The 18,371-nt window shown below is 33.6% G+C and overlaps 3 protein-coding genes across 3 annotated transcripts; 1 reads left to right on the forward strand and 2 right to left on the reverse strand.

Moving 5' to 3' along the window:
* Positions 1-600: 600 nt before the first annotated feature.
* LOC140044738 (QRFP-like peptide receptor) lies at positions 601-1,881 on the reverse strand. Its single transcript, XM_072089378.1, has one exon. It carries the CDS (start codon positions 1,879-1,881, stop codon positions 889-891), a length of 993 nt encoding a protein of 330 aa, XP_071945479.1. The 3' UTR covers positions 601-888.
* Positions 1,882-2,164: 283 nt separating this feature from the next.
* LOC140054085 (sperm microtubule associated protein 2-like) lies at positions 2,165-5,639 on the forward strand. Its single transcript, XM_072098968.1, has 5 exons — positions 2,165-2,287; positions 2,555-2,615; positions 3,001-3,065; positions 4,205-4,271; positions 4,391-5,639. The coding sequence occupies exons 1-5, from the start codon at positions 2,269-2,271 to the stop codon at positions 4,941-4,943; spliced, it is 765 nt and encodes a 254-aa protein (XP_071955069.1). The 5' UTR covers positions 2,165-2,268; the 3' UTR covers positions 4,944-5,639.
* A 1,405-nt stretch (positions 5,640-7,044) lies between these two features.
* Positions 7,045-16,356, reverse strand: LOC140052481 (nicotinate phosphoribosyltransferase-like). The gene is made up of 13 exons (XM_072098120.1): positions 16,067-16,356; positions 15,565-15,775; positions 15,253-15,383; positions 14,284-14,399; positions 13,594-13,790; positions 12,901-13,041; positions 11,834-11,918; positions 11,344-11,424; positions 10,052-10,154; positions 9,189-9,277; positions 8,366-8,437; positions 7,817-7,924; positions 7,045-7,592 (listed from the first exon to the last, which is right to left on the reverse strand). Exons 1-13 carry the CDS (start codon positions 16,305-16,307, stop codon positions 7,515-7,517), a joined length of 1,653 nt encoding a protein of 550 aa, XP_071954221.1. The 5' UTR covers positions 16,308-16,356; the 3' UTR covers positions 7,045-7,514.
* Positions 16,357-18,371: the final 2,015 nt, after the last annotated feature.

Genomic DNA, 18,371 nt, shown 5'->3' on the forward strand with positions numbered 1-18,371 from the left:
TGGTTAGGATTCGAGTAAACCGTATCTCATTTGAGATGATTTGCATAATTATGCAGGTGTCACACATTTATTTCTTCTAAGTGTTATATTGAAGTTACTAAACCCGGGCGCGGCTGAGATATACACGCATTCAAGGTACTATAATTAGGATTCGAATTAACTGTGTTTCATTTTAAGTAATTTGCATAATTATGCAGGTGTACATTTCTTGTATGGCTATGGTATATGATTCATTCACTATTATTATGCTAACAAGACTTTACTAATATTACTATTTACTAATTATACTTACATATCTCTTGACCACTGTGTTATTTTTATGTTTTATTTCCAAACTATGCCTTACATTATTATAATTCTAGTTGCATTTAACCAGATATATAGCAAGGCCTGAAATTGTATCGCCGTGTATATTGTTTCGGCAGAATGAACGCAATTTATTGGTCAATTGAAAATTGCTCATGCATGCCCAGTTTTATTAACTGATTTTCAAACTTTATTTTTGCTACTCGGCAGTTGTTGTGTACACGTAATCGCAGAAAGTGTTTGTAGAGATTGAAATGCAAATATCAACAACCCGCTGATTAAAGTCCATGCTAATTTTATTAATTAATACGTGTGCCTAATAGCCCTATTCCACTTATGACAAATTGATAAACGTATTCAATTAATCTCCCACATTCACGTCGTTAGTACCAAAACTTTGTTTGCAGATACAGTACCACCACTAGGGCGCACCATTCAAAACGCCCGATAATTTTGTTTTTGATGATGATGCAAAATATGGTTCGTATTTTTACGGCTGTTGTTGTCAGTAGTATGTTTACGTCTGCTGGCAGTAGTATTTTTACGTCTGCTGATCGTGTCCCCTTGGCCACTGCTTTCTCTTCACATCTTAGTTGAGATTATTCCCGATTCAATGCTTCCATTTGCAGACCTAGGCCTACTTTTTCCCATGTGTTTTTTATAAATACGCACGAAACCTTCCCTAAATTGCCTGCACTTTGCCGCGTATATGAACGGATTTATGAGCATATTACTAGCGCATAGGAGCACAGTGAACCTATGTAAATTACCATTTGTCATACTGGGCTTTTCACCCCCAGTCACATTGTGAATCAGGTAAACGGTTAAATCCGGGAACCAGCAGATGAAATATGCGATGGAAACGATGACAAATGTTACTATAATGTTTTTCTGGACAGCATACCGGTGATTGTTATAACACCTGGGAAACCTCTCTTTTCTTCTGTAAAATGTATGAATAATAGGCCTACTACCATACGTAAATATGATGATTATTGTCGGTATTACCATGAGGGTCAGAAACACTTGTATCCCACAAACCATCTGTATGACGTCCCCGTTCCAGTAGTAATCGCAATAGTAATGTTCATTGATATCGGCAATGAATCCGATGTGTCCGAGGTTCACGATTCCATAGATGTAAGCCAGGGGCAATACGAGGTAAACAGTTTGTTTCCCTTTAAAACGTACGTGGTATTTAATTGGATGCACGATGGCGAAGTACCGCTCAAGAGCAATGAAAACAATGTTCACGGTTGAAGCTCCGGCAAGTATCCAAAAAGTACAACGAATTTTGCAAAATATTGTACCACCTGTGATGATAAGCCATCCTTCGGGAATGGCGTAAAAAAACATGAACAAAGCACTGGACGTTAGGTCTATAACTGACTGGTGTATTATCAGAGAAGTTGTTATACTATTTCGATCGTTTGTATTAGTTTTAACATGAAAGAAAACAATAAGAACTAAAATGTTAGTTAAGATGCCGCTAATACCAATCACAATGTAAATACAAAACCAGATGTGAGCGTCTTCTGCTCTCTCTGGGCTGTTCCAAGCCCATTGCAGAGTCATTGCTTAATTTTAGCTTGGAAAAATATGTTGTTCTCTAAGTACCGACGTTAGAAACTCTAATGATGTACTCCTTTCATACTTGATGTAAATAAGGCAGATCGCAATATTGACATCCGGAAAGTTAATTAAACAATGAAATATAAATGACAATCAAAATATCTTTTGAAAACCACAAACTCAAAGTTCAAGATTAATAAAATATTGAGGGCGCTGTTCACAATGAGACTATTAAATGCGGAAGTAGGTATTGCGCGTTCTTAGCAACCATTCATTCAAGTGCATCGCAACGTGCGACGAGTGTAAACATTGAATGGCCAGCTGCTGCTACTACTGCATGTGGATAATGAATTGTGCAAGGTTAAGTACAAAGATTTAAGAAAAGGATACATGGCGACAGTAGCCAGAGGTTTGTATAATTTGTTTGTTTTTGCTAAAATATTTAAGCATACTGGAGAATGAAATGAAAAAATAAACAGACTTAGAAATCAGTAGGAATTATTGAGAATCCGAATTAAAAACAAACCAAAAACAAAAGTTATAATTACTTATAAGTATGACCAGACCTGTCCCAGCCTATGGGGTGGCTGAAAAGTGTTTTACTTTAAGCCTAGCCTAGAGGTAGAGTAGACCTGGTACTGTGTAACATTTTATCCTTTTTTCATCACTCACACAGAAAGAAGAACTGATGTTCTTTCCAGACCAAAGCAGCTTCCAGTAACTTATCAGGAAGACAGGTAATTACTAACTATAAAGTAAAATACAAATTTTCGTTTTTATTTATCTTTTTTTTTAATACTGCACTGTAAATTTTATTTAATTTTTATTTTATCATATTTTAGTCATTATTCTGAAAAAAATCTATGCCCACTCTTTTTATTCTAAATACATAATAAGTCTCGTCAGACAAACAAAAGGAAGCTCTAGTCAGTGTACAGCTAGTGTTCAGTGTTATTGGCTATAAAATACTCTTGCACAGGCCTAAATGTTTTATCCTCTGGCATTGGTCCACAAACCACACATTTTTAACACTGAGAATATAAAGCTTGATGACATTGAATTGACATATAGGCCTAGGACCTACTGTGTACATTGAGCAATTCATTATTTATTTTATCACAGACGCTCTGTTTACTGGCGTGATAGTTTGCCACTAAAGCCTGGACCTGATGGAAGTACAGTTTTTGGTAATTTCCATTTTGCTTAAACTTATTTTTTCTAAAAAATACTTTACTGATAAAGCAGTAAAACACAAACAATTGCAGTCGTTTGCAAGAGTTTATTTGATCACAAGTATAAAACAACAATAATAATGAAACGTGTTTTTTCTGTATCTGTAGTATATTCTTTGCTGTGTAAGTTGCAAATAAATTCTTAAAGACCCCTTCCCTGCAATTTTGGACGTTTTTTGGAAAATAATACATATATATCACTTTAAAAACATTAAACCATGTCATTCCTTGTCTTAAATGTACGTTTTATGGTAAATTATGATAAAAAGTGAGAAACAATGCACTACCTAAGTAGCTCGCGGCGATCGACCTCTCGTGGACGGTCTCAGGCCTAGCCTAGCTAGGCTTAGTTTTGTAGGCCTAGCTGGTAAACATCGGTAACGTACGAACATCGTACGCTAGCTATATACCTAGCCTGACGTTGTATAGTTGCTGCATTAATTGTCTTTCTATTTTTGCCAGACTCCGTTGATACAAATTGGGGAAAACCCGGTATTTTCGCTGAAAAGTTAGGAGTCTTCCATTTGTTTTGGCTTCACGATCGATCGAAAAGTGGGCGAATTACAGGTGAAAAACAACAATATCAATCCGCGCGCAATGCATTTTGGGATTTATAGCGGGCCGCTATAATTATTAAAATCGATTTATTTTTCACATTTTTAACCGTTTAAAGACGAAAAAAGTTATCGCAATAGGACCATATAGTATTATTTTTACATTAAATATAGTTTGTGATCTTAAATTAGATCTAAAAAACGTAGGGAATGGGGCTTTAAAATAATCAGCATTAAAACTGTGGCATGATCTGTCATCGATGCATAACATTAATAATGATAATGATCAGGAAAACTGCATTAAGGTCACAAAGATTGCGATGCACTATCATGCGATCCACCCACTCACTCGTTTATTTTTATGGCAAGAGGCTTCCTACTTTCTAGGATCGAGTTATCAGATAATCTATTTTGTTTTGATAACTCTTGTTTACATGACCACAGTGCTGATTTTGCCATTTTCCCCTAACTGTATACACAGTAGTATCATAGATTTGAACTGTGTTATTTAGAGTCGACTCTTTTTTTTTTTCTAAACAGTACTTACTCCTCGACAAGAGCAACTGTGTGGACATAAAGTTGCGAACCCAGGCTACCAGTTTGATAGGTAGACTATACTTTTTTATATTCACTAGCATTCACTAAATTGTATGAAATCACAAATGAATAAAAAAATATTTAAAAAAAATTATTGTACTGTTATTAAAAAATCTGTTTTTTTTTTAGGTCTTACCCAATATGGCCAGTAAAGGAATCTGCGAAGCAGTATGAAGCGACAGGTAGAATTGAAAAACTAAGTTTTCCCAAATCGGTTCACCGAGATTACGTGCCAGAGCGAGCAGTAATGACACGAGTGACATCAGCTGCACAGAAGGCAGAGCCTAGTGCACGGATAGAACAACTTGCACGAGAAAAAAATTATTTACCTCTGAAGATAAAAGAAAGTTGGGAGTTTGACTGTTACCAATGGGATCCAGAAATCTCTAAAGGAGCAAAGAAAGCGCAAGCCAGTGCTTGGGTTGAACGGCTTGCAGAGTCACGGCAAACGCACCCTTCCTACCAGTATGCTCGTTCGGTTGAATGGCACGTGGAAGATCCCGCTCTCAAGGCAATCGCGACGCTACGACTACAACAGCTAGCACGACCAAAAAGTCGAGGAAAACTAGATAATTTTGATCCTTATAGAGTGTCTTCTTCAGCACGAAACGCACGTGCAACGCCACGTATATCTGAACTTTGCATGCCCATTCCACGAAAGGTTCGGCAGAAGAAGTTTTAATCTAGATAAACGTGCTGTACAGGAACTATGCGCAATATATTTTAACGAATGAAACATTTATTTTAAAACTATCCAATCCAAAAACTGGATCATACGCTGTAACATTATGGTTTAAAAATTCAAATAAAGACTAATATACAGTCATTGTAGCACTATTTATTATAGGAATTGAAGCACTGTAGTATAGAACATTTACGCACAAATTATATACACTTTTCTAGGTAGGTAGTTATTTTATTGTACTGTATAAGTAATGGCGATCTATTAAAAATAAATTTTGTATTCATTTCTGTAGGTAGAATAAATTATCATTCTTAATCCTACTCCCATTCCAAAGATACATATTTGGTGCTTTTTTTTATACATTGAAATGTTTAATTTCATATTTTACACCAATTTAAATTTTAACCAAAGGCTTGATCATAACTTTATTTTCTGCTTCTCTTTTGTACTTGAATGCAAGAACTATCTATGCACTTGTAAAAATGCAGTATTTCATTACTTCTTTTTATGGTTGAAATTTAAATGATCGAATAAACTAATGTGTTTGATATGTACGTGACTGTTTTAATGTGTTTTTTTTAAAGTTATTAATTAAAATTTAATTTTGCAATTCAAAACACTATCGAGGGCAAAGATTATATACATAGTCTGGGGTTCCAGGCAGAGTTTTGATTATTATTAAAAGATAAATATTTTTGCACATATGGCGTTTCATACGTATATTATTTGACAAACAGACAAAAATTCAAAACGTCGACTGGTGGACTAACATAAAAAATGCAATAAAAACAGACTTGGAGTAAGTCTAATTATATACAGTGCAGCAAGTACAGCCACTACCTGTTTTTTTATGTGCACAAACACCCTGCCCTGTATTCTTGCTTATGCCTGCGCATGGTGGAGACTGACCATTTGCGGACCCAACATTTTTAAATAGTGGGTACTGAACTGAACCAAATCTCTTTTTTATTATGAATTGCGAAATTTTGGTAGAGATCCCAGTACGATTTGCCTACCTGCCTTTTTTCGATCATTAAACCTAAAAAAATATTTCTAAAGTAGTAACGTTTTACTGTTTCTCGAATTACTGGTGTGTGTGTCCAATTCAATACACAATCAAAAAATTATGAATCAAAATATTATATTATATCTTTATGATGAGCAAATATTTATTGTTCAATTTATTACTTGAATAATTACATCACAAACTGTTACTGTTGCATACAAGAAATTATTACTTATATCTACGCTTATATTTAGAATATGCATATTGGCATATCATTATACATCATCAATATTGCTATAGTTTAAAGCCCTGTCTACACTATTAAACTTTATGTGACAAAAAAAATGTGCTGTGCCCATATATGGACATGATGATGTCATATCACTACCATATTTGGGCAGATCACCACCGTATTTGAGCACATCACACTTTTTTTGTCAAACTAGTTTGATAGTGTGGACAGAGAATGAAAATTAAAAAAAATTACTTTGTATAATATTTTCTCATGGTTTGGTTATTATCCAGACACAGTCTACCAGTAATTTTTAGTTTAACCCTGCTATACAGAGGTCTTGATTCAAGCAATGGTAAAATATTCTATTCTAACCAAAATTTTAACACAAAACGCACCGTTCATTTCGATTTAAAATCAATAATATTGCACAGTTGAAATCAAATTATAATGAAATACGTTTGGTTCATATTTATCTTCATAGAATTTATAACTATACAATTTTTTTTAAATTAAAAAAAAAAATTAAAATTACAAATTAAATTATATAAAATATTTCAGAATGAAACGCTTAAAGGCACTGTATTGTTTTCACAAAAATAATTATAATATTCTAATAAAATTTCTACGGACTTTACAAAACATTGAATACAGATACAGTACTTTACAAAAATTTTAATTCAATAGTTATGTTTTCAGCAACATGCTTTTGGCATTTGTAATTTACTAGGGCGGATTAAAATTTAGAAAACAAAGAAACAAAACAAGTACAGTATATATAGTGCGGAACAATTTGTGGAATGGATGGTAAGGTCAAATAGAAATTGTTGTGTTAGGGCTCAAAAGTTGACATATTTGAATTATGGAAGGGTGGGGGAGGGGTATGTGCCTTGCTAAACCCCTGCTTAATCATGCAATAATAAACAAATTACACATTTATCCTAGAATTTGTTTCACAACCACCTCCCATGACTAAAGTATACCCATACCCACTTTATATTATGAATCGAGACATGGGTGCAATTGTAAATGTCTACACTATCAAACTTCAGACATCATCATGTCCATATATGGGCACATCACATTTTTCTGTTTCATAAAGTTTGATAGTGTAGACAGAGCTTTAGTCTATAAATGTTATTTTTTACAAGTTCTATAGCATGTAGTACATGGCTTCAAGTTGCCTGATGTCACGGTTCAATAGCTTCTTAAACTGTACATTGACTCCCTAGATTTTTAAAAATCTAAATTGACTCCCTAGCGTACTTGATTAAAATAATTAATGAACATTTTCTACATACTAATCTTTCATTTGCTTTCTTTGGCGCTTTTAAGAGAGTTCTCCAATGGGGGCGCTTTCCAACCATAGCTTGTGCAGGAAGCGATATAAATCATCTGTCACAGATACCTGTTAAAAAAGAAAATGTTGTTGTTGGTAACTTAAAATTGTACAATTTCAATTAATTGCTTATTGTAGTGTAGTATAGTAGTAATAATACTGTAGATAGTAGAAAAGGTAAAAAGGTGTTTCTGTTAACCTTTGACACAAGGCTTTCATTCTGTGTCATCCAGGTGTGCTAAATGTCACATCCAGGGTTAATTAAATGTTCAGAATTGTTGCCAAGCACTTACTTTATATGGTGTTGGGTTCAGTGCTCTCTTGTGATCATCTCGCAGGGACTTGATTGATGCAATGGTGTCTGCACGCACTTCTTGCAGTGACCTCAAAGGCCTGGCGATCTGAAAATAAGGGTTTAACTGGACATTTATTCTGGTCAATAGCTACTAAGGACAGCCTTGGGCCAGACAGAAACGGACTGACCAGGACATGGAGAGTGAGTGAGTGGTTTAGAGGTCAAGACAGTGAAACCATAATGGGTTAGTCGAGGCTCACTCGCTCCATGGTTCTGGTGACAGAACAAGTCTTCTCGGATAAGGACTATAAACCATACAGCAGTAGGTCCAGTGTACACATCTAGCTCATGTGCACTTTAAAGACCTTAGCACATCTTTCAAGGCGAGTGGGTGTTACCCCAGAGTACTACTGTAGTACACACAGCCGCTATACATAACTGGGCCCTCTGGGAGACCAGTCTTTGACTGAAGAGGTTACCCAGCATAAATAAATAACAAATTCAAGAGAGTGACATCACTACATATTGGTATGAGTTGTTTACTTACTTTACCATCTTTCCAAAATATGACATGTAATTTTTCTACTCTTGATGGATTGACATAAGCTCGTTTTGATTCCTGAAAAACCAAATATTATTATTTCACATCCGTTTGCCTACAATCAAAGTGTGATGTGCCCATATATGGACATGATGATGTCATACCACTACCATATTTGGGTATATCACCACCATATTTGTGTATATCACTACCATATTTGTGTATATCACCACCATATTTGTGTATATCACCACCATATTTGTGTGTATCACCACCATATTTGGGTATATCACCACCATATTTGTGTAAATACTTTATTTGTCACTATCATGACAAACATAAACAATATTAAACATCACACTTTTTTGTCAAACTAGTTTGATAATGTAGACAGAGCCTAAGAGACTAGAAAACGTTCTTTTCATTTCTTTTTTTATTGCAGACAAATATATAACAGTATGTACAGTAGCTTTGCTTAGTAACCTCTTTTTCTTCAACTGTGTTCTTTGCTACTCAGCAGAGTTGGCTGTTGTTGCCTTAGAAAACACTACTTTAGTTGTGTTTGTTCACCTTCAACTAGATTTTGATCCTACTTACCTCATATTATAATATACATATGTTTAGGATTTATCTATTTTAAAGTTCTGTCTACACTATCAAGTTTGACAAAAAAAAAGTGTAATGTATCCAGTAGTAGCGATATGACATCATCATGTCCATATTTGAGCATCACATTTTTTGTCACATAAAGTTTAATAGTGTAGACGGAGCTTTAGGTAAGTTATTTTAGAACTTTGATATATTAATTATAATAATAACTGTAACTTACACTAAAAGGGTGCCTGCACAGTACCCTTTTGTTTGGCTCTGGTTCTGCCTCTGCAGTTACATGTTGCAAGAGGTCAATCAGTGCTTTTCCTATAAAGAAAAATCAACTATTATCCAAACAGTGGCACTGTTGGTGTATAACTTGCCTCTTGTTCAAGAGTTACTGGTTCAATTCTCTTGTTCTCAATATCAATTTAAAGGTGGCCAAAATAGAATAATTCTAATCTTTTATGATGTGCCCATAATATGGACATGATGTCATATCACTATCATATTTGGGCATATCGCTACCATATATGGGCATATCACTACCATATTTGGGCACATCACACTTGTTTTGTCAAACTAGTTTGATAGTATAGACAGAGCTTTAGAAAGTGTTTGTAATTTGTGTGTACAAATTATTTGCTATTGAACTCATCCATACACATTGGGTTTAAAATGGCCGGAATTGTACTGGAAATGTTCTACACTACATTTAAAAATTAGCTTCCATCTTGGATCCAATATGAAGTCCAAAATGGGTCTCCCATCCAGTATATATATTTTTGTGAAAAAACAGAAAGACAATTAATGCAGCAACTAGACAATGTCAGGCTAGGCCTATAGCTAGCATGCTATGTTCATACGTTACCGCTTTTATAGGCCTACAAAACTAGTAAGCCTACTTAGGTGGTGCATTGTTTCTCTCTTTTTATCATAATTTACCATAAAATGTACATTTAAGACAAGGAATGACCTGGTTTAATGTTTTTAAAGTAATATAATCTATGCATTGTTTTTACAAAACATCAACAATTGTCGGCAATGGGTCATAAAATTAAGTATGCATTAAATTATTTCCATTTCTTGTGTAATACCTACCATCGTGACTGTAGAGCCGAAAGACCTGTTTCCTTCCTGGTATTGTCACCTTTTCCACCTCATGACTCAGCTTAATCCTGGGTTTCCCATCCACCTCCACAAGCTTTAAAAAAAACACAAATCATATTGATAAGATAAAACATTTACTGCAGAGTTGAGTTGTGGCTTGGTGGTTAAGATGTTACCAATCCAAGGGTTCAAGTCCTGCCATATGTCAAGATTTTTTCTAATGACAATTTACAACTCCACTCCAAAAGACTTGTAATAAGACTTTGTTTATGTAGAGCATCTTGTGTATATTTGTCTTGTGGGATTGCCACCTTTAAGGCTAGTGAATGAATTCACTATATAAACAAACCTATAAAACATATATACATATACGGCGATCACAAATAATAACATTTAGTCCAGAAATAATAATGTTTGGGTTACTGCAGTCTTGGTATTACTGCAGTAATAATTGTTTTATATTATTTATTGTATTGCACTACACAAATATAGACATTTGAATATGGTATAATACTTTTTTTTAATAGTTAAAATCAATATGCTTGTAACATAAACAAGGCAAAAAAGAAATGGGGTAACGTAAAAAAAAAATTATTAACTTGTATTTCTTAAAATTACATTTATTAATTTTTAATTGTTTCATTATTATTTTAATTTTTATTTATATATATATATTTAAAACATTATTTTAATGACATTTTATACAATTTCTATATATAACTACAATGTGTAATATGAAGAATGAAATAAAAGTGGGTTGGCCCCACAAAAGAGAAAAAAAAATAGTTAAAATCCCATAAAAATGTTTTTAACATTACAATTGAATATAAGTGTATTTAGACATATTTATTACCTACAGTATTTACAAGCTAAATTATTAACAAAACACAATTAACAATATGTTATTTGAATATGGTATAAAATTTTATGATATAATAGTTTGAATAGTAATGGTAAAATATTTGTTTTTTTAAATAATGAAAGTTCAATAACATTTTAATTAACATTACAATTGAATTAATATAATACACTCTCGGGTATTCATGATGTCGTGCAACATGCACTCGGCTACGACCTCTTGCATGTCGCAACATTGTAAATACCCTTGCGTGCGCCGCATCTCCACTAACGCACTCTGACTTGTGCATTATGTGTACACTACTGCATAGTTGTGCATTAAAAGTACTATGCTATCTATAGATGTAGACAACACTTACACTACAGGGAGGAAATGTTTCTTAGTTTTACTGGAGTAAACTGCAGTAATCATGAACCAATATTACCTTATAAACACATCCAAGTGCAGGCTGTTTTTGACAAGTCACTAGGTGAGTACCAATACCAAAACTGTCAATTTGATGAACCTAATTATATACAAAATATTAATAAAAATGATATATTTTTTTTTGTATAACAAATATTAAAGATGTATTGTCGCCCAAAAACAAGGAATATGAAAGATTAATAAAATCGGAAGCTTAAAATTAATGACTTTTGTAGAAAAAAAACGGGAAAAATAATTTGTTTTCATTATTAAAAAGACAAAATAAATAGTTACATCCAACCACTTACAGCCACTTTGGCAATTTCTTGGTTTAAAATACAGTTTTTTTTATCCAATTTTGCATATTCAACAACAAAAAAAAATGTAAAAAATTATTTTTCAGGACAATACATCTTTAATGGAGTTAATAATCATAACAATGGTATTGTTTGAAGATAAAAATAATAATTATATTTTTTATTCAGTAGTAAACAATGATAATACTGTACCTGTTCATTGAGGGAATGTAGAGTGTCTTCATTAATATCATTACTAGCTACTATAGTTAATTCTTCAAACCATGGCACGTTGAAACTACAAAAAATATATTTACATTACATATCTCTTTATTGTCAAAATGTAAAATAAGAATAATAATTGCATTGCTCAACTTATTTGACAAAAAGACCGAATAAAAAGCTTTTGCTTGTCTGGATTTGGCCTTGTGAATATAAAGTAATTATTTAACAGACGCTAGATAGTTATTAAATGAATATAGCATATAAAAAAAAATACAAATAATAATAATTTGTTCACATAAAATAAAAAATAAATAAAAATAAACTGAAATAGCTTAGCAATCGACATAATAAATAGTAAAAATAGCCTAAAACAATATTTGGATGGTAAATAATGTTTAACTTTATTGTAAACATTTTTTATAATGAGATTATATTCCATAGTAAAACAACTTAAATTTAAAAGAAACAGAGTTTATCTTTACCATCAATTAGTATCTAATCACTGGCTATATGAACTTTGCTTGTACAGTATACCAAAGAATATAAATAGGTAAAGAATCAACAGTACGCGCTGTTATACATAGAAGGATAGGAAACGCGGACGCTTATTCATGGACACGTAAGAATCCAGCAGCCGAACGACGGCGGGCTCTAGATATGGTTCCCGTCTAATCCCACGTTTCGATGGATCGTGATGATCTGATGTGTTCTCGCGTCTGTGCTCTACTAATTTTGATATTATTAATATTTTGATAATCATTTTGATAAATAATCATCGTTTGCATTTTTATAGATATTTACAATAAAAGTTTTACCTTACCCACGCCTGAAGGTGGCGCACTTCTTCTAGTGAAAAGGAAATGCGCCACCTTCAGGCGTAGGCAAATAGTAACCCGGATGATGTGGTTTACACCGCCAACGGAACTGTTGTATCTTCTCCTTTTATTATCTTTGAGTATACATATTAGGAAATATAAATATTATGAGATAAGAATACACAGACCTCACAACTTAAAGTGCGAATTCAAAACCTAGTAAAATATTAGTCTACTTACGTTTTACCAATGCTTTGAAATATAGATCGAATACGTTTTGATTGGTAGGCTAAATCCCCACTATCTAAACGTATACCGATTGAACGGTAGCCAAGGTCATTCAATGCGAGGGCGACTGTACAAAAATTAGGAATACCACTCCTAGAACAAAAGAATATTCAATTTAAAGATTTTATATTGAAGTGGAGTTTGGTGGTTAAGATGCCAGGATTCTGGGTCCAAATCCTTTGATATTCTCATTACAAAACACAACTGGATACATGAGAAGAAATTCCAAATTAATGACTAGGCCTTTTTTCCATTCACATTTGAATGAAAAAAATATGTATTGTCCCATAAAATCATGAAAAATAAAGATTAATAAAATCAGACTTTAAATAGGCCATTTGCAGTTTTAATAAAGTTATTCACTTCTGAAAAAAAAACAAAAACAAAACAAAAAAATAATTATTTCACTTTCAAAAGACAAAAGAAATTTTAATCAAAAACCATTGTCTGACAGACAATTTAAGTATTTTTTGCTTTGAATTACATTTTTTTTCAGGTAAATAATTTTCAATCCAGTTTTTGGTCAAAGTGAATAACTATCATGCGATATTAAAATGGCATTAAAAAAAAAATGTTTAAACAATTATTTTTTTTGGAGGACAATATATCTTTAAAGAAAAAAATGTTAAATGAAATGACACTAACTTGAATACATCATAGGTATCTACTAAAGCTAAAAAACCAGTTGGGAACGCCGATGCATATGATATAAACGCTGCCAGTTCACTGGATTTGGTTTGCTCTTCAACAATCTCAAGATGTTTGGAAACCTTTGACAACCACTGTTTGCATAGCTCTTTAAAATTCTTCTTTTCTGCGCTTCCATTTGCTGGTTTTATATCCTTTAAAATACATTTTTTAGTTTATTTCAACAATTTCCAGACAGGGTTAATCCTCTCCGACGAGAGGGGCAGGGGCCCAGGTCGGGTTTTGATACTACAGTAAGTTGGACAACACTAACAGGGGTGAATGGGTTATTACTATAGAGTGCCTACAGTACGAGTAGTGATGAAAAATTGGAGTAGAAAACATTGTATGTTGATTTTGCACCATAATTTGAAATGATTACAACCGTATACTACTACAGTACTACAGTGTTATGGCTTTCTGTGGATCTCAATAGATATATCTATGTAACACTGATTTAAAACAATACACTAAAGCTCTGTCTACACTATCAAACGTTATGTGACAAAATAATGTGATTATATGGAACACGATGATGTCATATCACTATCATATTTAAGTATAACACTACCATATTTGGGCACATCACATTATTTTTGTCAAACTAGTTTAATAGTGTAGTCATAGCTTTAAATATATTTAACATACAATGCCTGAAAGTTCTTCGAAGCTTGTAAATGACGAAACAAATGCATGAGCGTGAGTCCCACGAACTGGTATACCATAGAGTTTGCCAGCCAATACATTACTGGATCCATCAAAACCTATAAATGTAGAAAGACACAGAGAAGGTACCTAAAATGCATTAAAATCACAATTGAAGCTCCTGTCTACACTATCAAACTTTATGTGACAAAAAATGTGATGTGCCCATATATGGACATGATGATGTCATATCTCTACCATATTTGGGAATATCACTACCATATTTGGGCACACCACACTTTTTTGTCAAACTAGTTTGATACATAGTGTAGACAGAGCTTTAGTAAGGCTTTTATAATCATTACTTTGTTTAAATTCAATATTTCATTGGAAGACAAAACAGGTTTTGACTGCATTCATTGTGCTGGTACAATGGTCTCAATGTGAACAAAAATGCTTTGTCATCACTCTGTAGTTTTGCAGTAATTTATTTTTAGTCTATTAATCAATCTATCAATTAATCAATGTTTGTGTTTGTTTATGAACGACAATTCTCTACTTAAGGGCTTGTGGTGGATGTAAAGGCGTGTGGCGCATTGTGTTGGACGTTCGACTACCGATCGTGAGATCGAGGTTCGAATCCAACTCTTGGCGCATTGCTTGTATCCTTAGGCAAGATACTTTACTTACGTTTGCCTCTCTCCACCAAGGTGTATAAATGGGAACCCAGTTAGATCAAGACACAACTTTGCGCTGATTACTAGCTGCATTATGGGAGTATATTTTCATACGAGTTTGATCCCAAACAAAATGACTGGGGTAATAATGTTCGGCGCTTAGAGGTTTCACAACATTAGGCGCTATATAAATCCAGGATATTATTATTACTTACATACAGTACTTCTCAGCTTTACTCTATACTGTAATTGCAATTTGATTTCTTATTCCATATTCTATTCTACATAATATTACCTCCCATGTAACAATACTTAGAAGCAGTCAAACCCCCATCTGGTCCCTGTGCTCTTCGCAACCCAAACTCAAGAAGGGACTTCTTTTCCCCTGCAGCCAGCTTAAATCGAGCTGCATTTGTAGCTACAAGACTGAAAATAAATTAAAGTATGATTTATATTAAAAGATGCTTAGTTTTCAAGGGGTTGTTGCAGCTGGATGTCTTCTGATTTTAAATTTTCAATCCATCTTTCTTCTATCCTTTGAATGTTAACTTTATTCAAATGTTTTGTTTGATTCTACACAATAATAAGTTACAATTTTTCATCCAACCTGGCATAGTTGATCAGCGTTAACAGCGTGGTCTCTAGGAGCTGAGCCACGGGTAAAGGTCCTTCGACACGCAATAACGGTATTCTTGGGAATACAACGGTGCCTTCTGGGATAGCATACAGCGTGATCTTGGAGGCATCTAAGTTGTGGAGGTAGTCAAAGAACTCAGGTTCAGTCGTCGCAGGCAACACTGATTTTAGATATGTAATATCTGGAGGCAAAGAAGAACATGTAAGCACTAGCTAGAGAAGGAGGCTATCGATCGAGAAAAAAATTTGAAAACAATTTAATATATTAAATTATTAATACTGTGCTGTATTTATAATAATAGGCCTACTATTATATTAATTAATAATAATTAATAATAATATTTAGATTGTTTGTGTCTGTTTATACATAGTTTTCATGACTGGATGCACTAACAAAAACAAATTGTGCACACTCAAAGGTATACATGGTATATAGCCTAGGCCTAGGCTAAGGCTATATATCCTAAGCCTACCTGAATCGGAGAACTTAAATTTCTTCAGGAATTTTAGGCAATCTCCCAGGCCAGCGAAAATGGTAAATTCCCCACCGAATGGGCTTCTTCGAAAATACAGATCAAAGACTGCGTTGGAAGTGCGTTTCTCACACTTCCAGTACGCGTATGCCATTGTTATTTGATAAAGGTCTGTCAATAATGGCTGTACGACACCATTTGGAACTTCTGATGAAGATAAAAATTCAGTAGAAGTTTCCATTTTCCCTTGTTTTGTTCTCTCTGATCCTCCTATTTTCAAGTGTTTGTTGGTGTTTACCGAACGCATGAATGAATAGAGGGCGCAATCCACCTTAATTAAAAACTTGTCTCAAAATAATAAATATTGCAAACTGATCGATGATCAAAATGGGATACTTATGTCTTGGCGGGAATAAACAACAAATAAAAGTTATAAGCATAAATCTAAAATAAACAAAAATTAAGAAAGTTTTAAACTTGTCTAAGGAAAACAATTAATTTAAGGGTAAAAATAATAATCAATATTCATGAGTCCCATTGTCCAATCACAGAGGATTTAATTCCTCCGTGGTCTACACTTTCCTCCGTCTCTAAAAACTAATTTGCATATTTAAAAAAAAAAAGAGTAAGGGGTTGGGGTATATATAGGCCTAGACTAATTTGTATGGTGATCAAGAAAATAAGTCTAGATGCTACTAACAAACTAAACTTCTGTGCAGGCTAGGCCTGTCAGTCATCATGTTTAGTAATGACAATTCCACCATTTAACTGTAGCCTATCTCTCTGGCAAGATTCCTATCGTGTTGTTAGTTTATAGGACTTTTACAGAATTGAGGAAAATGGCAAAATGAGAACACTGTGGTCATTTAAAAAGAGTTGTCAAAAAAACAATAGAGATTATTTGATAACAATCCTAATATGTAGGGAAACCTTTGCAATTTTTCCCCAGACTGATAGATAGATCTCCACCTCCACGAATCAGCGCGCCGCCGTAACTGTCCTTCCACCCTAAATTTATCACCTATTTTTTATGTTTAAATTTAAATTCAATGTGATCTATGACCAATGGGTCCACTAAGGAGTCATTATAGTAATTTTCCTTCCTTTTACCAAAAGCTACAAATAATGTTCATAATCTTTTTACAGTTGTTTCCTATTATCACTTTTACTACACAAAGCCGTTCACAAATTGTTGAAGGCAGATAAAGTTCAAAATACATTTGCTGTAAAACGAACAAATTACAATTTATATGACATTTTAACAATTTTAATCATAATGAAAAAAAAAATCATAGTATTTTATTGATAATATATAATAATCACTTTTTGAAGAGGGCAATTACTCGTTGTCATTCATCATCATTCATTACCATTACGCCTATACACGCAAGATACGCGTGTAAAAAATGACTGAAAATGGCTATATACGGTAATTGTCGGGTACAATGTTTACTTTCAGCGATATAACAGTGTTATTAACCAATCAAATATATTGATTAATGTTGTTATGGTTACTTGATCTAGTCGTCATCTCTGTTTAAAATTCTTGGTTGAACCAAACGCCGTCACTTTTACATTGCAAACTCAGCAATACAAGGTATGTGCAATACATATTATAAATATTTTATATATTCATCCTTATTTTTTAATTTATTGAATGGGTCCGAAACTTTCGGTCCATCATTCGTTCACTCATACTTCTTTTTTTCATTGGTTTCTCCCATTTTTATTCTTTCCTTGATGTAAGCGTGATACAGTATAAAGTAATTTATAGTGTTCATTATTTCGGTTGTTTCGGCAGAAGATCACTGGTCCATCATGATGCGTTTGAATAATTCACATCACCAGATAGTTCTGAAGATATTTCTATCATCCAGTATGCTGTTTCAGTCGTGCAGTTGTTGTAAGTAACAAACAATTAAATGGAACATTATGGCCTTAAGCTCTGTCTACACTATCAAACTAGTTTGACAAAAAATGTGTGATCATGCCCAAATATGGTAATGATATTCTCAAATATGGTGATATGACATCATCATGTCCATACATTGGCACATCACATTTTTTGTCAGTTTGATAGACAAGGCTTTCCAAATAAAAAAGAATGTATGGGTAAAACAAAGTTTCACGCCGGTCAGCCAGCAGAGACGTACAGGTGGTCGGTTGCAACAGGACACTGAGCGAGCTCGCCTTGTCAAGATAGGAACTCGTAACACTTTATCGTATGTCTGGCTGCGACAAATGCAGTACTGTAATATGAACATCATAAACTCCGTGGCGCGTGGTGACTCATTAGGGTCGTTAC

This window comes from Antedon mediterranea, chromosome 1 (genome assembly GCF_964355755.1).
Source record: "Antedon mediterranea chromosome 1, ecAntMedi1.1, whole genome shotgun sequence".
Taxonomy (NCBI): domain Eukaryota; kingdom Metazoa; phylum Echinodermata; class Crinoidea; order Comatulida; family Antedonidae; genus Antedon; species Antedon mediterranea.